Raw genomic sequence first — 25,172 nt, forward strand, 5'->3', positions numbered from 1 at the left:
ATTCCAGGGGGCATCAATGACAACAAATTCTTGGAGAACTGAACCTGATCTCCTAGTTTCTGTTGAATACAGGCAATCTTAGAATGTCTGTCTGAAAGAAGCCAAACATCCCCGCAATTCTTTCCCACCTCGCACTTTATCACCTCCTTGCTTCCTTTCCCATCCTTGAACGTGAGTAGCCTGGCTGGATAATTCAGAAGGAAGAAGATCTGGCATCTGACCTCCTCAAAGTCCCAGACACCTGAAAGGACTTGAACAATATCTTTCTTGAAGGCGATTTTTTGTCTCATCTGATCCTCACGACTCTTGCATCTTGATAAATGCAAAGCAACCCTTATAAATGAGATCACCACATATAAACTAATATCCAAACTACCTTTTGCCACAACTTCAATCCCCCCCTTTCAGCTGGTCAGCATATGCGCGAGCAACAAACCTTCCAGATGAAGAAAGAAGAAAACCCTCCTTCCTTTCCCTCTGCACTCACCAGCATTCCCGGCCAGGCCTCATTTGTGTCTGATCAGCAAGGCTGCGGAAGGGTTAAGCCTGTAAGGAGAGCTCGCGTGTACAAAACCGATGCCAGTTTCTTAACTCGCACACAACTGTAGGAAGGTGGTGTAAGTCACCACCCTTTAAAAGGAAATTCCACAATGGGTCAAAATGATTTCAAATGGCAGCACAAATATCTCAATACCTGATATCAAATAGCTTGGAATTAGAGGCCATTACTTTATGCATGTGGGGTATGGATGAAATAAACTCCTCTCCAAAGTATAGTAACTAAAAAATGTCAATGGGCATGGATAATACCTTTAAGGATTTCAGCTGTAAATAAACTGATCTGACTCATATGGACAGGGGGTTTTGCCAGAAGTGGGATTGTCTAATATGAGTGCTGCTGATTAAAACCATCCCAAATCATGATGTATCTCTGCTGACATCATTGCCAAAATGATTCATCTGTGTAGGATATATTCTTATTGCCAGAGATGTCACGTACCGTCTTGGCTAGAAACACACAGTCACATCCCATTATGGTGAACTCTCAGAGTTTATCCAAATTCTTTCCTATTCTGGAATTTTGTCAGGTTAATACTGCTTGACACACGTGGTCTTAAAATTTTCCATTCTAAGTTTACTGCCATGTTGGCATTTGGCTGGGCCTGGCCTTATGTGACCGGCATCACACTGAGGGTGTTTAGTTTCTTGAATTTAAAATCTATAGTGTTTGTCACATTGTAGACCTATTGTCAGCTAAGGAAATGTCTGTGTTAGAGACTTTTTCTAAGATACTTTTCCTTCTAAATGAGGCCATATATTTTAAAATTTTTATTTGATATTTTATTTAGGTAACATAAAAAAAATCAAGAAGTTTTGCTTAAATCTGCTTAGGTTAAGCATGCTCATTTTGTGTTATAAGCCAGCAATTAAAAAAGCCAGACAGTTTATTGACTCAGTACAAACCCCTTAGCACTGTCCTTCTCCTTGGTCATTTGAAATATTTATTGGCATTTTAGGACTGATCATCAAAAAACCAGATGACCCTGGCCCTGAATGCAACATTTTCAAATGTGCTATTGCTTACAGTTTATTTGACCGTCAGACTCTGAGAACAAAGAGTTTATCTGAGAAACAGATGGGCAGCAACCATCCCAAATCCAGGCACTGTTGGCTTTATAAGCACATTAAGCACCCATTACATGGTGCAAAGTATTTATTGCAAATGGGCCTTAGCTGCTAAAACTCGGAGCTTCCTTTCATGTTGTGACTAAGTAATTTGAGATCTCTTTGGACTGAAAATGTACAGAAAGGTTGCATACTGACTGTCAGCAGGGAAAACTGCCATCAAATCAATGCCTGTAACATTCCTCACAAATTGCAAACAAGGGAGTATTGGGCACCTGCAGCACTTGGTCTCTTTCACTGCAAAGGCCAGATTTTTCTGAATTGAACTCGGACGTCGAGTTCGGTGATACTCAGTCTCTGCAGGGTTGTGACACTACTATTTCTGGATTTAGTTTTTAAAGACACCCCCCTGTTAATAGCATCTTTCCATCTCTTACACCCCTCTCTGCCCCAGTACTATCTGGTATAGTCCTTTCTGTTTTGTCTTTTACTTTCAATATTTAAAACCTCTCTAAAAAGTACAAAAAGAAGTTTCAAGAAATTGTCAATATTGAATTTCTTTTGCTTAATAAAATTAAAGACGTTTTAAATATTTAATTTCATCTTACTTAGTGAAATAGCTTTTTAGTGAAATTAACTTGATGAAGTTTTGAATATTACTATTTTATTTTCCTTGAAAATTAATATTAAGAAGAGCTAAACATTTTATTATAAGTAATTTTATTTTAGTGCAATTACTTTTTAGGGAACCTGTGTGTGTGTGTGTGTGTTGGCTGTTGTCATTTTTTTATTTGACAATCTAAAAGAAAAGAGGTCAGCACCCCTGACTAAATAGTCAGGTTTGGGAGTTTTAAATATCGTGTCATACTTTGAACTCACTGGTCACTAGCTAGAGTGTCACAAAACCAGGGACAATAGCCCTTTTTCTAGCTCTCACGTCCTTTATTCTTCACCTTAAGAACCTTACTGTCTCCCTTCAGTTCCCCACCCTTTTCTTACTCCTGTTTATCTCCACCCCCGTCCCCCCACCGCAGAAACAATCCTAACAAAAACCACTATTTTTAAAATGAAAAGCTGAAAGAAAAAAGAAGAAGCCCAAGCCTGTGACTAATCATGAGCAAAACATCTTAATTTAAACCCTGACTCAAGCCTCTGGAAGCTCCGAATACCCAGGCCTTATAGGAACGGCCCTGTGTTCCACCATCGACCCGCACGTCCGGGGCTTACTCTACGAGGCCGATTAAGCTGCCTCCCCAGCAGACTGAGTCGGAGGCGCAGCCCTGCGGGCCGGCGGGCGGGTCTGCACTGCCCCGCTTCCCGCAGGGGCTCCGCGTCTCTCCGGCCCGGCCTAAGTTCCCTAGGTTCCCGCAGGCCCCGGGGCGCGGAGGGCCAGGTCTTTCCACGGCCCGCAACCCTGCGGCCCCTCCGATCACTTTAACCAGAAGGCAGCCGAGATTTCCCGGGAAGTTCTTTTCTTTTCTTTTCTTTCCCGCTACCCCTAGCAGCGCCTAAGCACAGTAACGAACCCCACCCTACTTATTTCTCAGTCCACGAAAACTGCCACTTCACTTGCCACGCCAGTATCTGACTCGCAACGACATTTTAATTTCGCTAAAGGAATTGATGAGAAGTTGCCAGAGAAAAGGGGGAAAGCTAACTGTGAATCCTGCCAGCAGGCTTGCCGGCATGCCATCTTCAGGACCAAACGGACAGGGTAACTGGTGCCACGTTATGACCACTGTGCCTTTGTTTCGAGCATTATCGCTCTCAGGAAATTCCTGCCGCCCCCAAGAGAGAATGTAGTGGGATTCTCACGCCACCGTTTTAAAACATTCTCCTGAGTTCACAGCAAGGACAGGAAAAGTTTCCTTCTATTTATGTCTCACCTGTTGCTTTGAAAGTTCTTGTACACTGACTTGTGTCCTTTGGTGTGATGTTCACATCCACTCTATCTAGAGGATGGGGAAACTGAGGGTAGCAGACACTGTCAGTGCTCAACCCCTGTGCGTGCCCTCCTGGGCACCACTCTGGAGCTCACTGGAGGCTTCTTACTGCAAATACCATAACCGGAGGGATTTCTCCAGCTGCAGGAATATGTGCTGAGTCTTCCTGGGAGGTGCTGGGGTGCTAGCGACCCTGGGGAGAGCCCTCAATGAGTCATACGTAGGGCTTCTGGGTACCCAGCCCAGTTTCCAGCTTCCTTGCTCCTGAAGGAGGCCTCCCAACGCCCCCAGGGGGATTGAGCCCCAGGTGCCGCAGCAGTCACCTGCTCATTAACAGGCCCTGAACTGTCTTCCTTCTCTGCCGCAGGTTCTCATTCCCACACTGGGGCTTCCAGGGCTCACCTCCCTTCCTAATAAGCTACTTGTATCTAAATCCCTGTCTCGGGGTCTGTTTCTGGGGATGCTCAACCTAAGACGCGACAGCACACAGAAGATTAATATCTGCTAAATGCCACACAGCTACTTAATGGAGAACCAGGGCTGGGACTTCTGGCACATTTACCAGATAAGGTTGCTTCCTGCTGACCACCAGCACTTTATATGACTGGTCCCAGGACTTCTAAGCAAAAGGAAGACACTCAAAATGAAACCAAGGCGTTAGATGGCTACTCTTTGCCTCTTGGAAACCCAGTCACCGTTACCAGCAGGGGGAACAAGAAAAGTAATTACCTAGCATGACGAAGGGGACTCCCAGGAAGGTGGAATTGTATTTCCCACCAGTAAGATTGATGATCCCGGCCGCGGTGAGAGTGGCCAGGGTTATGGTCACCAAGCCGAGTAGGCCTAGCCAGGGTTTGCTGCGGACGCAGTCCTGCATAGAGCAGCAGAGGATGGCCATGGTGACCACCAGGATCAGGCTGGTGACCAGGTAACGTTCTGACACTCGGCTGGTCTTCTGGAAGTCTTCCCTCAGTGAGGAGGACGTGTAAGGGTACATTTTGATTTTGCTGTTGTTTTTCTGGAATAGTCGGACAGTGTCGCAGAAGCTGGACTCCCACCTCTCAGCCACCATGTCATTGAGACTGTTGACTGACTGCAGGTAGTAGGTGAGCTGGACGGCCTCTGCGGATTTCACCCGATCCTTGCTGTGCACGGTGACACCTCCAAGCTGGTGCCCGTTGTACACGGCCCTCCCGTTCTTTAAGTGAGTGATCGGGTATGTGATAGCAAAATTGGTCCGGTTGGTGGCCCGAGCATTCTTTAGCTCCTCCAGAACATGCACTATGTCATCCACGATGCAAGTCTTATCGTTATTCAGGACACATATGTGGGCGAACGTGTAATTGAAACCAGGTCTGGGAACCTGGATCTTGGTCACAGCAGCATGCAACTATGGGGGAAAAAATGAAAGTCAGTGTTTATTACCAAAATACACATTAAAGCGTGGCATTAGCCCTGTGGATTCAAATGTGGCATTCTGGGGGGTGGGGAGTCACTCATGCCATCTCTAAGCTAAAGGGTTCAAATTAAATGTTATAACCTTACATGAGAAATAGGTAGTAAGGATGCAAAACACACATTTAACTAGTGGTTTTTATGGTGTGGTCCCTGGACCAGCAGCGTCAGCACAACCTGGGAACTTGCCAGAAATGGAAATTCTCAAGCCCCACCTCAGACCGGGTAAACCAGAATCTCTGGGGTGGGGCCGAGACATCTGTGTTCTCACAAGGAGATTCTGATATAGCTAGAGTTGGAAAAGTGCTGGGTTCAAGTGCCAACATTATTTCCATAAGTCCTGTTCTTTATCTGGGACTCAATTGGTCTATAAATGTCTGAAAATCTTCCAGAGGTCCAGCAATCAGTTGCTCTGTCTGCAAAATGTCAAGTAACAAGTGAACTAAGGTGCAGTCCAGGTGCAGCGGTCCTCTGCAGGCCCCGCCCTTGCTGCTGATTTGTAGGGCAGCTGAGCAATTTCTGCATCCAATTTAATCACTCTGTGCCGTAAGAGACAAGAGGTTCACCTTGAGGGCCCTCGTATTCTCTGACTTTCCTTGTCTGCTTATATGGGAAGGGAGCTATAACTGCAAGAGCCTGGCTGGGATCCATGGGAATCGTGCTAAGGGAGCACAGTGGATTCATTCCGTACACCTCGCCCTCAGTGATGTTTGCCATGCCCAGGTCTGTACGCCTGCGATCAAAGTGTGCATGGGCATACAGACACTCATTTAACAGCCCCTACGACATGCCGGCCAGAGTTCTAGGCCCTTTAGACAGACTATTTCATTTAATCCTTATAAGAAACTCTGAAGAACAGGTCCTAGCCTCATTTTATATGTGAGAAAACTGAGACATAGAGAAGCCAAGTCACTTGCCCAAGTGCCCAAGTTCACAAACACAGTAAGAGAGAGTGAGCTGAGCTATATCATGCAGTCTGGCTCCAGAACCTGTGTCCTGGGCCCTCACAATATACCTTTAGAGGCAATATCAGCAGGTGAATGAAGGTTCTTGCTAGCAACTAATTCCTGAATTTGTGCTTTCGCTGCCCCACCCCTAAAAAAATCATGCCCTAGCTGGTTTGTCTCAGGGGTTAGACCGTCGGCCTGCGGACCAAAGGGTCACAGTTTGCATCCCCGGTTCTGGTTGGGGTGTGTGTGGGAGGCAACCAATTGATGTGTCTCTCTCTTTCTCTGTCTCTGCCCCCTCTTCCCTCCCTTGCACTCTCTCTCTAAAAATCAATGGAAAAAATAATTCACAGGTGCTCAAGTTCAGACGTATAGGACTATGTGTAATCTACCATCTAAGGTGAGAAAGTAAGGCCTTCTGTCTGAATTGTGGCCAGTGGTAGATGTGTCGCTGAGTGTTAGGTAAAGGACGGTGCCTAGCACTGCGTGGGCTGTCCCAAGAGCAGGGACAGCCATTACTGCCTTTCTGATGACTGAAGAAGAGCATTTCACATGTAAAGGGAGTAACGCCCAGAGTTGCCATACTGCGGCTACGCCACTATAACTCCTAACCTTCTGAGCATCTCCATGACCCTGATAGATTTTCTCTGAAATCTGTTCTAGATGGGTTATTTGCTAAGACATTTTGCTGTGCATGTGCCAGGGTGGGTGGGATATTTATTATGCTTTTTGAAAATGTCCGAGGGGTAGCAGCTGTCAAAGTCCTTTCGTTAGCGCAGAGCGCAAGTTGTTAATCCTGATTTTCGGTGCCCATCCCCCACATCTCCTCGGGGGTACCAACTCTCAGGTTCAGGAAACAACGCACTGGCTGAAATATTTGGAGTTCATTCCTTGTCTCTGTCTCTCTCTGTCTCCCAGAGATACCCAAGAGCCTATCTGTACAAAACTCTTAGCCGTATGCTGAGTTTTTGGTTTGAGATTAATGACGGGCAAAAGGTCTTCAGTGGGTTTAAGCTGTGAGAGCGTGTTTCCATCTATTCCTCTCTAAGCGTGGCCCAGTGAATTTTGATTAAAAGAACTCGTAGCTACAAAAACATTCCAAAATATAAAAGGTTATTTTGGAGGAGACAAGAACCAAGAGGAATTTAAAGACAAGGGAGAGTTTTGATAAGAGTTAAAAGGAAGACTTGGGGAAAGGTTTGGAATAGGCTAGAAAAGGAGTGGTATTGAAAGCATGCATATGTGTAATATTTAATGCATTGTTTGTTCCCATGAACAGTCTAATAAATCTTTCTTAGAGTGATTACTAAATATGTCAAGAGAAAAAGATTGCCAAATAAGATGGTGTTAAGCCACAGGGCTGAACCCAATTATAGCAAGGGGATATTTTCCATCCATTCTGTAAGGTGGCCATGCCGCCCTGCTGCGTGGGGAGTTCTAAACTATCTAATGATCTGCCAACTCTGTTGATCTACTGCTATGACCCCCGGGACCACTGACCAAAGGAAGCAGACACCTTGTTAACCCCTGTACCACAAAATCATAGGAGGGAGGCTTGGGCAAGGAGAACTTACTGAAGTTTGGCAGGGAAGGTTTGTTAACTCTTAGTACCACAGCTGCTGTGAGGTGCAGCTGCTTTGAATTTCTGATGGAGAGGTGGGTAGAACATATGTCACTTTTGCTTCTGAGTGGCATGGAGATGCTGAGTGACAAAGCAGCCAGAGAAGGGGGTGTTGGCTGAGGCCACCCACCTGGCAGCGAGAGTCTATGGGATAAGAGGTGAGAAATAATACAAGGCATGGGAAAGGAGAATTATGACTCCCTTCTGGGACTTCTGAAACCATTCAGTTCTGATCTTTGGATCTAAGTACACATGCAGTCTACTCCTGGCTGTCCACATGGCCACGGGCAGACACACTGCACATGCTACCTGGACATCTACCGTATAGGGTTTTAAAATGCCCTGATTTACTTCTGTAAAGGAGACAGCAGATGCATTAGTAGGTGTTCTTAGATACATCCACAGGGGGAAAAGGAAGCTGGAGATCAAAGTTATGATTTTTTTTGCTTTATACTTACTTTTAATTTCTGCACTGAAAAAGAAAGTCAAAATGTTGACAAGTTAACTTACGGTGACGTCATCTTTGCATTTAAATTAATCTTTGCTTTTGGGGGCAGAAGGGGGAAAGAGAGACAGGAAAACATCAAAGCATGACCAAGACACCGTAGTCCACAAAATGGACAGTCTCAATCCACACGAGCTTGTTATTGGGCTAGATAAGAGACCCTCTTCTCAGAAAAGAAGACGGGGGGCGGGGAGGGAAACGACACAAAGTAATAGTCCTGACCCTTCATAGAGCCTCACTCTGCCATGTGAATCGACATATAATCCATGTTTCTGTAACTATGTATAGATTTTGAATTCAGTCAACACATTCAATAAGTTATCACCAAATCTACTGTGTTGTCAATAATCGGATAACTTCCCTGAGTTTAGGCTGCTCACATCACACTCAACACATGGAACCTCACCTAAGATATACAATGTCCAAAACAAAGGGAACATCCTAAAAGCAGACAACCAAGTGTCCTGTACTAATCCACTGTCAATCCCGATCACTATATATATATATATATATATATATGTATATATATATGTACATATATATATATACACATATGTATTTTAATATATATCTTTATTGATTTCAGAGAGAGGAAGGGAGAGGGGGGGAGAGAGAGAGAGAGAGTCATCATTGATGAGAGAGTCGTCATTGATCGGCTGCCTCCTGCATGCCCCCTGCTGGGGATCGAGCCCGCAACCCGGGCATGTGCCCTGACTTAGAATCAAACCGTGATCTCCTGGATCCTAGGTCAATGCTCAACCACTGAGCCACGCCTGGCTGGGCCGCAATATTTTTTTTAATAGTGTTGTATCTGCTGCCAAAGAGGTCAGAACCGAATGTTAAATTGAGATTCATTCTAAGGCTCTGAACGCACTGTTTACATTGTTAGCTTCTTTGCTCTTGTCACCCTTCAGGTTCAGAATGATGACAGTAATAGTAACTAGTCTGCTAAGTACTTTCTATGCAGTTTTAAAAATTTACTCAAGACAAGACCCTATAGAAATGCTTAAATCATTGTTCCCATTTTATAGCTGGAGCAATTGAGGCCTAGAGAATGCCGAGAACTCACCTCAGATGACCTAGTAAGGAAAGGGCAGATGCAGGATTCTCAATTAGGCCTTACTCCACAGTGGGACATTGAGCCACAGACCAGCAAAGCTTTAGAGCTTATTGGATGAAGAAGACTTGGGGAAGAATGAAGAATTGTCAACCCACCTGGTTCAAATGATTGGCTGTGCATATAACTGAGCTGTGGATCGGCCACACTTGAGGATCTGGGGTCCATTAAGAGAGACCAGAAAGAACCCCAAACACCAAACTTCATCTTTAGACAGCAGCATTACATGGCGATATTAACAGGTGATGAAGGGAATGGGGTTTGAGCTTACTGACTTCTTTAATTCCCCATCCAGCCTCTGTAGCTGCTGAATAAAGCTTTTCCCAGGGACTTACCAAGAAAAAGGGGCCACAGGCACAATGGAATCCAGTAATGAGAAGTTTTGGCTTTCAGTCTGGCCTCTGCTACTTAGGAAGGAGTGTCAGAGACCCTAGGAATGTCACTCTACTCCTTTAGGTCTCGGATTTTTCAGTCAAAAAGGAGGTGGGTCCAGCTAATCTTATGCACAGATCCTTTCGGATCAGACACAACACAATTCTAAGCTGAGTGACATCCACAAACTGTACAAGCAGATCCTGGGCGAGAGAAAGTGAACTTCATCAATATCAATTTGAGAGTCATTATAGCTACTGGAAGTATGCTTTTACAACACACTGAAGTTCTTTTTAGGTCAATGACAGAGCTCATAGGAGATGAAACCCAGAAAGAAAACGACAGGCTAGGGAAGGATAGGGTTGCTGGGGGGTGGGGGTGGAGATTCACTTCCACGAGTGATTTCCCGTTCTGGGAGGCACTGGCTCTTCTAATCCCCTTCTGCCAGGGCCTGGGACAGAGCCAGTGTGGGCTGCTGGTCACGACAGGCCAGAGTCTAATTTCCTCTCTGCCTCTCCTTGGCACACTCAGATCTTCCTCAGAAGACAGCAGGGCACCTTGTGGAGGAGAGTGCAGAAGGGCTCCGGGAGGGAGGCAGTGTCTGCTCCGGAGAGGCGATAACATAGGAAAAATACCTGTGGGCTCCGAGGATCTTTTACAGTACCTTTCGGCTCTTTTTTGTATTTGCTTCTAGTTGCAAAGGGGAAGAGGGAAGGCGGGAAGGCCACTCTGCCAGGCAGGACAATTACCGCATCGAGCTGGCCCCCAGCAACCTCACCCAGGAGGAGAGACTCGGAGGAGGCGGGGGTTCCCTGGGGGCAGCGTCTGATGACACCACCTTTCTAGGCTGCCTTCCCGTCCTCGTCTCGCCTGCCCACTCCTTCCTTCTGCTGCTCCCAAATCCGCTGCAGAACAGGAAAACAACTTCAGAAGGGAGGTTGTTGGTTTGCCTTTCTAACCTCTATCATGTGCCCCCTAATATTACCTTCCAAGTGACACAATCAAAATTGCTTAAAAATGCTTTCAAGGAATATCTGGTTTTCACCCCCGAATGAAATGTCTTCTTCACCGAGTCCCTCGAAATTCCAGGTCTCGAGCTGGGTCTTATATTCCGCAACTGTAAATGCGTAGGAACCAACTGACAAGGTACCCTCATCCAGCACCCAAGAAATCCCCTCCAAGTGGACGGATCTGGTCCCTGAAGTTCAGCAGTTACACTAGCTGCCTGGGTGTTCTGTTCCGTCTCTGCATGATCTCACTCTCGCCCACTCTCTTTCCCCTTCTTTTAATAGAAATGCATTACATCAGAACACCAGAAGTTGCGAGTTGGGAATTGTTACCGTGATTCATTTGTAGTACAGCCAAGAGCAAGTTAGTCAACCCTTAATAAGTGAACAGAAATATCATTCTGCCTTTGAAACATTACATGTTCGGAGGACACGAAATTTAAGCTGTGGATATAGCCAAACAAGTGACTCTCTATCCACACGTGTCTTCTCTACCTGCGTGCCTAGTGTCATGCTGACCTGCCGCAGTGACAAAAGACAAATGGGGACTTCTGTCAATAGGTAGTGCCAGTGCAGGTCTGGGAGAGTGGGATGTTTGTTTTTCTCCTTGCCTTACCAGGGGGTAAACACTCTTTTCATGGCTGTTGACACTAAGAAGCAACCAAGAGAGCCCCACACTGTAATTCCCCAAAACAAGCTGTTTAGTCTTTGCAGCCTTGGCTGAAAAAACAAAGCTGCTTTGGATCTGAAACAAATCCATCTGAGATTTTAGAAACACAAAATAGCAGCGATGAAGGAAAAGGCAACGGTGATATCTCATTGCAACTTCTGCCTGATTCTCGGTGGGTCTGGATGGGGAGGAACACAATGAACCACAGGTCCAATACTCTCTTTTCTCCCCATCATCTGGGAGACAACTGCACTTGTTTTGAGTACAGAAAACGTTCCTTGATGTGTTGAAGACCTCTGGAAATCTGTGAAGTTAAACTTTTTTATTACAGTGGTTATTTTTCCATCCTGTTCTCACTTGACTTTCATGGTCAAGCTTAAACTGGTTGAGCAAGTTTGTGGGTCATGTTTTGATGGATATTGAGGACAAGATGCTCTCGGGAATGGGAGAATGTTAGAGCTGATTGGCCAAGAGGCAAAGAGGAGTCCCAAGGAGCCAAATGCCTAGGGAACAGGGAACAGCTGTTTTAAGATTTGGTCAGGAAACCACAAATAACTATGCAAGGGACAGGAAAAAACAGGATGCCAATTTATGAGTCTGTTTCTATTTTGTTTGTTAGTTTATTTTGTTCATTAGATTCCACATATAAGGGGGTGGGTGAAAAAGGTGAAGGGATTAAGCAAAAAACCCCAACCCAACTCATAGACACAGACAACAGTATGAGGATTGCCAGAGGGAAAGGGGGTGGGGCAGGTAGAAGAGGGGGAAGGGGGATAAACAGTGATGGAAGGAGATTTGACTTGGGGTGGTGAGCACAAGGCAGTATGCAGATGATGTGTTAGAGAATTGTGCAACTGAAATTTATATAACTTCATTAACCAATGGTGCCCCAATAAATTCAAATAAAAATACAACAACAACAACAACAAAAGAAACAGGATACCAAGGATATGCGGGTCTGGAGAACAGCCGTGGACCTGAGTGGGAAGAGCACTGGAGCAGGAGTCAGAAAAGTTCAATTTGAGTCCTGGTTCTGGGTCTTGCTGACCATGTAAGTTAGAGATACACAAAAAATGAACCTCTGAAAACGCACACCATGCCACTTCCCTGTTCTAAATCCTCTAATGCTTCCCACTGCGCCCAGAGCAAAAACCCAAGTCCTGACGGTAGCCAACAAGACGGTACACTGCCCTTGCTGATCTCGCCACACTCCTGTCTAACCATGCCCTCACCACACTACCCATCTTTCTTTTCATTCTGCCCGCAATGTCCTCCCTCCAGACAGCCTCGCTTCCTTCGCTTCCCGGCCTAAATGTCATCTTCCCTGACCCCACCCCACTGAAAAAAATAGCATCTCTTGCCATCACCATCATCTTTGCTTCTTTTAAGTTTTTCACGGCACCAGCTGTGACATCACATTATACATCTGTTTCTTTACTCTGTTGCCCCCACTAGGATATGAGTTTTACCATGCTGGAGTGTGTGCCTGGTCTAGTACATCTCCATTACCTAGAACTGCTCCTGGCACGTACACTCAACAGCTATGGAGTAAGCACATGAATATAATAATCTCATAAGTGAATGGATTTTAGTCTGTCTCAGGGGCATGGTGAGAGCCAAATGGCGTGATGGCTGCGCATGCATTTTGTAAACTAGAGGGCTCCACAGCTGTGGTTATAGGCAGGGAAGCATGGGATGGTCTCTCTCTGGTGTCTTACAGCTGCCCAGATATAATCCTGGAATTGATTCCTGATTCTCCCAGAGCCCCTGATCTTTCCCAGGCTTTGACAACATCTTGTTTAGTGGGAAGGACATGGGTTATGAGGTCAGAATGCCACAAATTCAAACCCTGCCTCTGTTAGTTCTGGCTATGGGACTGCAGCAGACACGGCTGGGCCCTGCCCCTGTCCCCTCCACACTTCAGTGCACACCAGCTTCCTGCTCTAACTCTTCTAGCCTCCTGGGGAAATACTGGGGCATTAACATGTTACCTCAATCCCAAGTGGCCTGGGCCTAATTTGTGTATAAATAGCCCAGCTTACTTGTCCCCAAGGTGGGATGACCCTGTGGCATGTGTTCCTCACTATTTCCCAGAGTTCCCCAGAGGCCTTAGGCTCCAGAGTAACGAGCTTACCTACAACTTTGACTTCCCTTTCCTGCCTCAGGCTGCCATTCTCCTACCAGTGCTTTCTGGGATTGTCTTCCAAATACACTACTCTCATCAAGTCCTTGACTCTGGGTCAATTTTTGGGGAAATCCAAAGGAAGACAATGACTTTAGGCATTTAACGCAGTTTCATTATCTTTATATTGGGGATAAACCTGACCTCATAGGGTCATTGTGAGGATCAAGTGAGATAATGTATAAAAGGTGTCTGGCCTGGCACTTAGTATTGGCCTGAACCATATGAAATTGCCATTTGTATAGGTAAAAAGGTGGTTCAATATTGGCAATTTTATGTGGTTCACCTAATTGACTTTTAGTAAGGGGCTGTTCTTTCCCCCTCCTAGCCCTTCCTCCTTCCCAAGAGTCCAGTCAGAACTGGAGCTTTCATAGGCAGGTATCAGACAGTTTTATTTGATTTCCAAGCAGGTACCAGACAGGCTTTTAGGAAAATGACAAGTTTTGGGCTAGGAAAGCTCTCATGTATCCACTCATTCCCTTTTCCACAAGCAAAAGTAAGACTGCAGAATCTGTGGGCATAAACCCCTGCGTGCAACTCAAATTCACACCTATAACAGCTTTGGCTTAAGAAAAAAAGAGAAATGCCATTTAACCCACACCCCTGAAATATTTGAGACTGCAAATAACTAATAACAATGTTAACTCTACCAAGTCATGAACAAGTGTCTCCATCAGAGGGGCTCCTTGGTGATTATTTTTCCTTCAGTGGATTTACTAAGTTTCTAATGGGCACCGAGCTTGGGGACAATGACAGTTAAGGCTGATGAAAGAAGAAACAAGAAAAGAATTCCACCTGCTGACCCAGTAAGGACACTCCTGGGTGATGGACCGCCAGCTCTACAGGAACGAGTACTTGATGCAATTCATAGAAGAGTGTATTACCTGATAGTACATTTTTCCCCTGGAAATATTTTTTTCTCTTCTCACACAAAACTACTGACCTTAAAAGTCACAGGCGTGTCTTAGCCGCTGCCCTCTTCCATATCTGAAAAGAGGTATTACAGAGCAAATTCAGCTTGCCAGGGCCTTGGCCCTTCCGGAGGTGCTAATGCTGATGTATAGTGTGGTGTGGAGAAGACAGACTGCCTGGGCTCAGCTGCCAGCTTTGGCAGGTAGTAGATGCTTGACTCTGGGCACTAATCTGTTACTTAACAGCTCTCTCTGTGCCTCAGTTTCCTCATGTGTACAATGGGGGAAATAATAAGTGCCTATCTCATTAGGATTGTTGGAGGGTAAGTGAGAAATTGATCAGTATAGTCTCTGACACACAAGTGGTACCCAGCAAAAGATTGTGAGCAAAAACAAAGTGAACAAACAAAACCCCCCGTTTTATCCTGTTTTGCTTTGTTTCCCTTAACTTTTTTTCTCTAACTGATACAACTTCCTCAGCTGTTCTTGAAAAGTACATTCGGTGACAGGTACAGGTGACAGCTTTTTGCTCACATCTTTACTGAGAGACTAAAGAGTAAATGAGGTTAAAGGTATGCATCAATACAAATGTTTGAAGAGGACAGCTGGCACTCTCTGACTCTAGGGTAAGCTCCCAGCCTGAAACTGTCCCATCTTTTTCAGGTTAGCTGCTCAGTTAGATTACCATGCACAGCCAGCTAGGTAGGGGACTGTGGAGGGGGCGAAAGAAGGAAACAAAAAAGTATTAAGTGCCTACAAAGTGTTGGGGCTTTGTGCAAAGAATACTGCATCTATCATCTCATTTAATCCTCGCAGCAACTCAGGGAGGCAGATATTATATTGCATTACAGGTGAGGAAGCTGAGCCTCAAGGAGCTTAAATAACTTGCCCACAGTCACAAATTTCATAAGTGGATCAGCCCAGATTTAAATCCTGGGCTCAGAAGATTGTTCCCTAATGGGAGTTCCTGTGGCAAAGTAAAGACTTTGCCCCTTAATCTCTCTGCTTTGACCATCTGGATATTGAGAAACTTGTTTTGGGGTATTAGGCTTAAGCACGGTTAAGCCACAGCATGAGATGTTAGCAGCAGTTATGAATGAAAAGTGGTGATGACGTAGCAATGTCAAGGGGTCAAACATGACAAAGCAGCCTGGGAGATACAGCAGGACTGACCTGTACCGAACAGTGAGGCCCAGCGGGTGCAAGATACCTAGGACAGAGACCTCAGAGAGAAGCCACAGCCCCATTACCAATGACAAGCACGTGCAGCCGGCTGGAGATGAGGGAAGCAGATGTGCGAAGAGATAAGACTTTCATCTGTCCAGATAGCATCCTTTGCATCTTGTGTGTTTCCTATGTGACTCCCCTGCCACCACATACACACACATGGGAAAAGAAAAAATACTTTATAGAACCTATTAGTGAAAAGGGCTGGCAATTTAGGGACCTACTGTAAAATGTCGACTTGAACTTGGGTGTGCTACAGGATTGGGGCATTACCCCTCCCCAAAGGCAGTTTAACACTAGAATATATTCACTCTCTGAGGGCAGGGACTCCGTTTCACTCCATCCTGTATCCCTGGCACACAGAGGAAGCCGAGCAAGGATGTGCTGGCTGAGAACCTTTAATGTTTATTCCTTCTTGATTTATATTTTCTCTGGTGACATTGAATGATATTTCATTTGTACCCAAAGGCTACTGTGCTACATGCATATCATTTCCATCTTAAATAAACAGATGACATTGAATTTAGTCCTGTAGTTTACACACTGCAGACAAATGGCTGATCTCATTAGACAAATGGATAAGGTTAGACTATAATCTAAAAAACCTAAGAGCAGAAAAACAATTTAGGTAGGAGATTGGGTACTGAAACAATAATTATGTTATACTTAATTATAGAGTAGTTTGGTTTTTCTTGTGTATTTGTTCGTTGGATTTCTTTTGTTGGAGGGGAAGTTTTTTAAAAATCAGGAAAGTTTAGAAACTAATATAAAAATGCCCACATACCTATTCCCAATGTCACGTGTATTTGAAGATTTGCCTGCTGTTAATTCTGTTTGTGCTAGGGTGACCGTATAATTTATCATCCAAACTGGAGCACTTTGAGAGTGCAAGAGGGCACTCTTAATTTCACAGGAACACAGGCATAAAGTGGAACCATCACATGCAAAACAGGATGCTCTCCCTATTTATGAGTGTCCCAGAGGATGAGAACACTGATGTGACTTTATCCCTTTATGCCTCACAGTGGGCAGCAGATGGCAATCCTTTGCTTTGCAGACCCATCACTGCTGATGGGACCTTGACTATTGCAGGTGATGCTATGCTGTCATCAGGTGGGCCTCCAGGAAAGGAATCTGGAAAAACTTCCATCTCTAACTATTTCCAACCACATCTAACCTCCTTCCATCGCAACTTCCTTCCTTGTCTAGGCTCTGATGTTTTGCGGGATTCAGCTTTCATGTAGCCTAGTTCTGTTCACTACTGCAGAAGAGGGGTGAATCCATAGCACCCCTAGAACATTCCATCTATCTGCCCTGAGCACAGTGGCCCTGCTGGAATCAACAGATGGCTTCCACTTGGTTGTCTCATTGAGATGTGGCTTTCCCCAGCTAGGAGCAAAGATTGCTGTCATGTCCAAAGATGTCACTCTGGGCGATCCCATCTTGCTTTAATGCTGACAGTGCCTCGTGGACTTGGCTGATGCAATTTTTCAAGGTTTGCAGATGTGAAATCTGTGATAGTCTCAGACAGGTGGCAGGTGGGAGGCCAGAGCAGTTTTGCTTCGTTTTGGGAGTTAGAGGTTATGCAAAGACAGTCTTCTGCATTTCATCACCAGTTAAGCAATGAACCATTTACTCAACATGTATTAAGCGTCTATGCTATATTGGGTGTTAATATAAGCCCCAGGGAGATTAAAAAACACTATGACACAGTTTTACCCTCAAGAGACTTAGAGTCTAGTAGACTTTAGGTAGAGTCTCAGAATTGGTTCACACAGGTGAAACCAGAAGTGAAGTAAAGGGTTACAGCTCCATGCTAGGAGTAGCTAGCTATTAGTAGTATAATGGGGATACAGGGGATCTAGTCTTATGTGTGCGTGTATTTGCACGCATGCACATGCGTGTTTGTGTAGAGTGAGGGGTGCAAAGAAATAGAAAGTTGCAGAGGAGATGGGGCCAGATGAGGGAGGATCCTCCCAGTCCACGAATACAGCGTGGAGCAAAAGTAGGTTTACAGTCGTGAGTATGTGACAGTTTATTTTTGTATTGCTATTTATTATTGCATTATTTTCCATATGAACAACTGTAAACATATTTTTGCCCACCCTTGCATTTATTAGTAACTATTGCTAAATCTTTTTTTACTATATCTTTATTGATTTCAGACAGAGGAAGGGAGAGGGAGAGAGAGAGAGAAACGTCAATGATGAGAGAGTCATTGATCGGCTGCCTCCTGCAAGCCCGACTGGGGACCAAGCCCGCAACCCGGGCCTGTGCCCTGACCGGGAATCGAACCGGGATCTCCTGGATCCTAGGTCGATGCTCAACCGCTGAGCCACGCTGGCCAGGCTCTATTAGTAAATCTCATGCCAAGCCAGGTGAACAAGACAGATGTGGCTCTGCCCTCACAGCGCATTCAGACTTTGGGAGACACAGACGAGCAATGAGGCAACTACAAAACCTCCGTGGCGTTCTAGATGGAAGATGTACTGGATATTAAGGGAAGGGCACCTATGCCAACTTTGCAGGCACAAGGGAAGACTTCTTGGAGGAAGTGACTTCTAAATTAGCACCTGACGAATGAGGAGAAATGAACCGCGGGCAGAGGCTTGCCGTGGGGTATGGAACTGGTGGAGAGAGTTGTGTCAGGCAGACATTGCAGCACAGGCAAGGTCCCGGAGCCACAAAACAGATGTCATGGAAATGGGAGTGTTTCAGGCTGGTGGGACAGCCGAGAGGCAAGCAAGGTCCAAATCACACAAGGCCTTGTCTGCTGGACTTGGAAGATAGGTTTTGTCATGTGGGCAACTAGGAGCCAATGAAGGGTTTCAAACGGGATGAGATGATCAGAACTGTGTCTGGGGAAAATCACTCTTTCTTCAGTGAATGTGTGTGTGTGTGAGTGTGTAGATCACTACAGTGATCAACTGGCTTGAAGGAGGCAACTGACATCTCTACTTTTTTACAACTCTGGAGAGTTTAGCCCAGGGAGGAAGCCAGGCAGTAGAATTTGATGGAAACTTTTAGATCTATAGTACCAATTAAACATTTGAACTGCACGTCCCAGGTTTGGGTCTTAATGTGCCGTCTATCAGTTACAGGTTTCTAGATGTGCAGATCTAGCCAGTGTCTGGCCTTTCGCTTCTCTGTATGTATGCTTCTAAAGCGCAGTCATGGAACATAGAAGTACAGAAGTTCTTGGTTAATTGTCTCCAGTTCCTCTGTAGCAGATGCCGCTCATATCCTCTAGTCTAGCCCTTACCTCTTGAGAGCACACCTGCCTGACTTCGAATGCCAGCACCCACGCTTCTTTGTCAGAGAGCCCACTCTGCCATCTGCTTGGCAGCTAGAAGTTCTGGGGAATTAACATCCCCTGGGAGCAGACCTCAACCAATGACAGATGGGAGTTGGCATATAAATACCCAGCTCCCTCCCCATGGGTGGGATTACTCATGGATGAGTGTGTTTTCAGCTGGTTCCCAGAGCTTCCCGGTGGGTTGAGCTCCAGTTGCCCACAGCCGTGACCTGCTTGATCACACACCGTTTTAGGGGCCTTCCCTTTCTCTCACTGCTCTGCTCCTCTTCTGGTTGCCTGTCACTTCCCAAATAAATAGCCTTTACTTGATTTCTCCTTTCAAGGTCTGCTTCTTGGGAACCTACCTAAGATGTCTGATAGTCAAAGCCTCTGCAATTAGAGTTTCCTAGTGTCCTCAGAACATGGCACCACTTTAAAACCAATCCCCAAATTTCTTGTATATTCAAGTATGGCATGTCGAAATAAAACGAAACTCAACCCTTAGGGTGTAAAGTTAGGATCAGTCTCTAGATGGTGGACACTTTTTTTTTTTTTGAGACCAACTTGTATGCAGTAGGTATACAACAAATATTTCTCAAATGGTTCTGATAAGTTCATGAATGGAAATGGCCAGATGCTATCAACTGCATACCTCTCTCATTTGGGGCATAGTCTTCTAATTAAAGTTTAAAGCTAATCACGTTGGGCCCTGGGTATATTGACGACGAGAATGCACTGTAACTCCTCAAGGGCTTAGGCCTGCATCCTGCCAGGAACGGAGGACTGAGATGGCATTCTCTCATCTTTCTTCTTGCTGATGATAAAGGAAGCAGACATTTCTTTGGCTTTGACTTTATTGGAAAAAAACACTCAGAGGCTCTTTGCATCCTTCTGGAACACCTCAGCAGGTCAGGTCTCAGGCTTCAGTATTCTTTGTTGACAGCAAATGCTAGAATATTGCCCAAATTGGATGAGAGTCCCTATCTTTACATTTCTGGATTTCTGCTGTTATGGCGGTAGGTGTGTGGGAGAGACAGCTGATGTGTTCACTGGATTCCTTCCCAGGCAGTGATGTGCCTGGGGATATGTGCTGGTGGAGGCAAATTCTTCATGTATCAGCTCTGCTGCCAGTAAAACTGAGCTGCTTTGTCTGCCAAGATGCAGGCTGCCTTTCTCCTTGTCATTACTAACCATTGCTGGGTGCTCTGTACTGCTGGGACAGTAGCCTCACTTTTCCACCTTATTAACAGGGTTGCTGAGTAGAATGTGTGTGTGTGTGTTTGTGGGTACACTCTTCATTATTGAGGTGTATCGTATACAAAGTGCACAAATCCTAAGTGCACAGCTCAATAAATTTTATATGTACATATGCATATCAACGTTGCTCAGATCAAGATGCAGGCAATACCCCCACCCCTGAAGGAAACTTACTGGCTTCTGTCAACACCGAAGAGCTTTGCTTACTCCTAGGCTTTCCTCCCGCACCTGCCTTCTCTCACTCCACCCGCGGCCTGCGAGAGTCACCCAGGCTGTGCTTATCAGTAGTGGGCTATTTTTGTTTATTTTCACACGACGATACCATAATGTGCTTTTTCACCCTCCTGTTGGTGGTCCTTTTACGCTGTTTCCAGTTTAAGGCTTTTATAAATAAAACTGCTCTGGGCATTTTTTTGTACAAATCCTTTGGTGGACACACACGCTCATTTCCCTCAGGTATGTGCAGTGATGTGTTGGTAAATGTTTAACAATAAGTTCTCTAACAAAAATAGCTCTGACTTGTAAGCATTTGTAAATAGCCCTCCATGGCCACTTTCAGACCCGGGGTGGGGTGCCCCTTAGGGAGAGAGGTGGCAGCCAGTTTTCAGGGACAGTAGGCTTATAAAGACTGCAAGAAAGGAGAGCTCCAGGGGCAGCCTGTCTTGCTAGAAAGAGCTTGACATTGGGCTCATACAGACTTGTGTCCATACCCAACTAAGTTAGTGGCCACCTGATAACCTTGAGGAAATGCCCCTCTTGAGCCTCCGTGTCCTTCTCATCAGATGGGTTTGCCATCTGGAAGTGGTGTTGATTTCTGAAAGCGACAGTGTAGACACAGTGCCTGGCAGGGGAGCACATCACAGGCTCTTAGTAAATGTTGGAACCTCCCCCCATTTCAGTCAGGAAGTGTGGCTGGCACCTCTGCCCATGGGTTTCGATTCACGGGCCATGTGATGGTTTTACCCTGATGCCTAGAAATACCATATTCTTCCTGGCTGCCTAGTGGTAGTCTTGTCATAGAACAAGTGCCTATGTCATGATGTGAGGGTTCTCGTCTTTGTGAGAAGCAGCATCTGTCCTTTTGTGCGAGGCAGTGCCTTATTTGCCGTGAGGCAGGGAAGGGTCTGCAGGGCACCTTTTGGAGCCCTGCCTTCTAGCTGGGGGGAGAGGGGAGCAGTAACGCAACTGCGGCTGCTCCAGGAAGGCCTGCAGAGGGAGCAGCGGAGTTGCAATCCCCAGTCCCCCTCCTAGGAGTTTGGACTTGTGAGGAGTGATGGGCTCAGCTCTGGCATCACCTCCTCCAGGAAGCCTGCCCTGGAAATGCAGATGAGGTCCTCTGTGGAGCCCTGTGTGTGACACATCTGTCTCATCGCTTGCCATATTATAGGACATATTCTTTTAGATCTTTGCGTCTTACTCTTTGCTATACCTCCACTCCCAGCACAGTGCAGGCACACAATACTCAAGACAGAACCGCTCCGGACAAGCCAACACTCCAGTCCAAGTGCCCTGGCTTCACCAGCGTGCGTCAGTTTCCACCTGCGCGCCCTGAAGCCTAGTTAAATAATGAGAAGTGACCAAGAGAAAGTACTAGCTAGTTCCCAAAGATGGGGGGACAAACAGAAAACCAAGCAAATAAGAGGAACCAGAACATGCGGGATAAGATGATTACTTTTATGTCTAAAAGTAAAGATGCTGTGGCGATTTAGACACAAAAAACCCAGCAGAGTCATGTTTTTCCAGCCCGGTTCTCAAGGGAAGATACAGGCAGATGTTAATATATGCAGTTCTAGAAAGAATAGCGTATTGAAAAGAGGAATAAAGAGGTTTTTAAATTCTCAGCCTATCATTTCCTCTTTCCCTTTCCAAGGTGAAGTAGCTTTATCTAAATCAGTATAAACCAGCCTGCAGATCTCAGATTCAGTTTGGGCTCAGTTAAGAAATGGATGAGCATAGGAGTTACCCTGTTACCTTGTAAATAGCACAGGTAGGGGAAAGCTGAGACATAATGTAACAGAAGAACCTGGAACACAGAAGTATCCCTGTAAATGCCATCTTAATGTTTTCTACCTCACATGAACCATTTAAATACTTGTTAAACTCTGCAGTGTGCTTATGTTATGAGGTAGTTATGTGTTATTATAGTGGATACCAGTGGGCTTAGTAACTTCTTTTTTTTTTTAAAGTAAAAAAGGGGCAAAAATATCCTTAAAGGGGAAAATTAAAATGCAAAAGAGCAGACCATTTTGAAACGGAAACATGTTCATGGTGCTTCGCACACAACTTTCTTAGAAAGAGAGATTCCAGCAGGTAGCAAGCAACTCTCAGTGGGGAAAGCTCAGATTGTTCTTAGGAGGCGCAGACTGGTAGCTTCGGCAGGTCTACCTGCAAAAGACAATCCGTTAGCCATCCCCACTCTGGGCTCCGGGGGCACGGCGTGTGCTCCCGGAACACCTTCCGTGGAATCTGGGCCTTTATTAGCAGTGAGTGGTGACTGCGAGGCTTTGTCCTGCCTGCTGCTCTGCTGACTCAGGAGAGCAGGGGCCTGAGGGACCACACTCCGCTCCTACTGTAGCATCTGGATGGATTCCCAGCAACAGCCTCCCAGGAGCACAAACCAACCAACCCCAAATGAAAGACTTGCCCGGAGGAAGGTGGAAATGGTATCCGGGTGGGTTTAGGAGAAAGGCTGGGAAGGGTGTTCCAGAATATGCCGAGGGGCTGACAGCAGCAAAAACAAAGAATTTCACCTTGTTCTCAAAGCATTCAACCCAGCCTGCTGGAAATTTCTTTGTATAAATACTTTAAAATTGGGGGTTAATAGAAAGTTGTTTTAATAAGATGAGGTTATGTTTAGATGGCACAATTGAACTGTTTCATTTAAAAATATATTTGTTTATATCAACCATGGGAAGAGGCTAGGCCGCAAGCAGTACGGATTTAAACATTTTAGCTCAAAGCTTTACAATGTTACTCAACAGAAAATCAGAGGAAGAGGAAGGGCTGCCTCCCTAACTCAGGCGGGCAGTCTCTTTGCTGCCTCCCCTGCTGGCTTAGGCATTGCCTCTGGGACTGGAAGCTGAGCTCTACCCTGCACTTCCCACCTCCTCGGCCTGAGCCAGCTGCTCTGCACCCTGCTCACTAGGACCACGTGCGGGACTCGACAGACTCAGATGCCCGGGCTCACCTCACACCTTTAAATCCGAATCTCTTGGTGAGGGCGAGGGCATTTGTATTTTTAAAAGCTTCCTAGGGTCCTAGACACACAGCCACCGTTGATAATCCATGAGTCATTCATCCAGTCCTGTTGATTTTACCTCCAACATCTCTTAAATCCATCCTCATGTGCTCCATTTTCATTGCTCCTGATCTGGTTCTAGCCCTTATAATCTATCCGGATGACAGAAACAGCTTCCTAACTCATCTTGTTTTTTTCTTCTTTTAGTCAATCCTCCAAACTGCCACCAGGTTTATTTTTCTAAAACACAAATCTAAACCTGTCACCCCTCTGCTTTCAACCCTCCAGTGGCTCCCCTGTGAATGAATGAGTGATGGAGCCTGCTTCCTCCTTATGTGGCGATGGAGAGCAGCTGCTCCGCAATCCTAGGCAGGATCTCTTTTAGTTTAAAATGTTTTCTTTTTGACTTTTTATTTTAAAATAATTGAAGACTCACAAAGAGTTGTAAACATAGTTCAGAGCTCCCCTAATGATAACATCTTACATAACCATAGTGCACGATCAAAACCGTGAACCTGACTTTGGTATACTATTAACTCAACTACATGCCTCATTTGGCTTTCACCAGTTTTTGCATGCACTCTTTGCGTGCGCGCGCGCGCGCGTGTGTGTGTGCAGTTAGAATATTAGGACATTTTTATCATATGAGCTTAATATAATTTTAAAAGTATCTCTTTTTCTACTTAGGGTGATTTTCAACTCTGGTTGCACATTAGAATTTCCTGGGAAAGCTTTAAAAAGTAGCCGTCTGGTTCTACTCTAGACCATTCTCTGGTTCAGCACTTCTCAGACAGTGTGCGCACAACTCAATTGCGGATCTTGTAACGATATAGATTCTGCTCCAGTAGGTCTGGGTAGAGCCTGTGACTCCATAGTTCTAACAAGGTCTCAGGGGATGCTGCTGCCACAGCTGCCAGTCTGTGGGCCATATTTGGGGCAGGCCACCCTCTTTGAGACCAATGGAATGAGAATATATGGGTGTGAGATTTAGGCATGGTATGTTTGAATTCTTTTGGCTATTCTACCTGTAGCTAAGGTTGAGAACCACTGAGATGTGACAGACTTCGAAGTCTTTGTCACCCTTGGCGGTCATTTCAGTCTCCTCTGATGAGCCATTCAAATGACACAAAGCTACTGGAGTTAACATATCCTTCCTTCAATATAATTCACATTCTTCTTCTGAAATCTAAATATATCCAGTGTGAACTCTCTCAACTTGTCTCTCACTTCCACTTCAATTTCTTCTTTATACTTTTGCCCGTATTGAGACAAAAGGGAAGTGTTCTCATACCCAAGTTCTGCAAAAGAGATTGCTTCAGATATACGACCTAGTCTCTTTTCATTCCCTTGTCAATTGGCTTTCCAAACTCATAGACATTAGACAGATACTCACTTTCCTTAGATCGTGACAAGGTTCACTTTCAGCTACTGACCTTGTTTACTATCTTGAAGAGAAAACCCCAAGCCATCATATGAGAATTACTCACAATCTGCTGCTAAAATATTCATAAAAATACCCATGCAAATCAAAGCCATGGATCGCCCTCTCTAAGATCAATTCCTTTCATTGGGTTCTGGCTTTCCTTTCCTTTTTCCTAGTATTGTTTATCCCCTCTTCTCCCATGTCCTCTAATTTTTTCTACTAGTTCCTTCCCATGAGCTTTGAAATATGCTTATGTCTCTCCCGTATTAAAAAAGGCCTCATTAACCCCACTTCCCTTCCAAGTTCTACCACATCGCCCCTTCTTTAAGGAGCTATTTACATTTGCTAACTCCAACTATACTTCAGAGATTCATGC

At 45.3% G+C, this 25,172-nt stretch overlaps 1 protein-coding gene across 1 annotated transcript in view; it reads right to left on the reverse strand.

The window, feature by feature from the left end:
* PTCHD1 (patched domain containing 1) overlaps window positions 1–25,172 on the reverse strand; it is a 50,937-nt gene that overhangs the window by 9,072 nt on the left and 16,693 nt on the right. Inside the window, exon 2 of the mRNA XM_087829323.1 lies at window positions 4,299–4,959. Within this exon, the coding sequence (XP_087685449.1) occupies window positions 4,299–4,959 (661 nt within the window). The remainder of the gene's footprint in view (window positions 1–4,298; window positions 4,960–25,172) is intronic.

The sequence above is a fragment of the Miniopterus natalensis genome, chromosome X (genome assembly GCF_054644295.1).
Source record: "Miniopterus natalensis isolate mMinNat1 chromosome X, mMinNat1.hap1, whole genome shotgun sequence".
NCBI lineage: Eukaryota > Metazoa > Chordata > Mammalia > Chiroptera > Miniopteridae > Miniopterus > Miniopterus natalensis.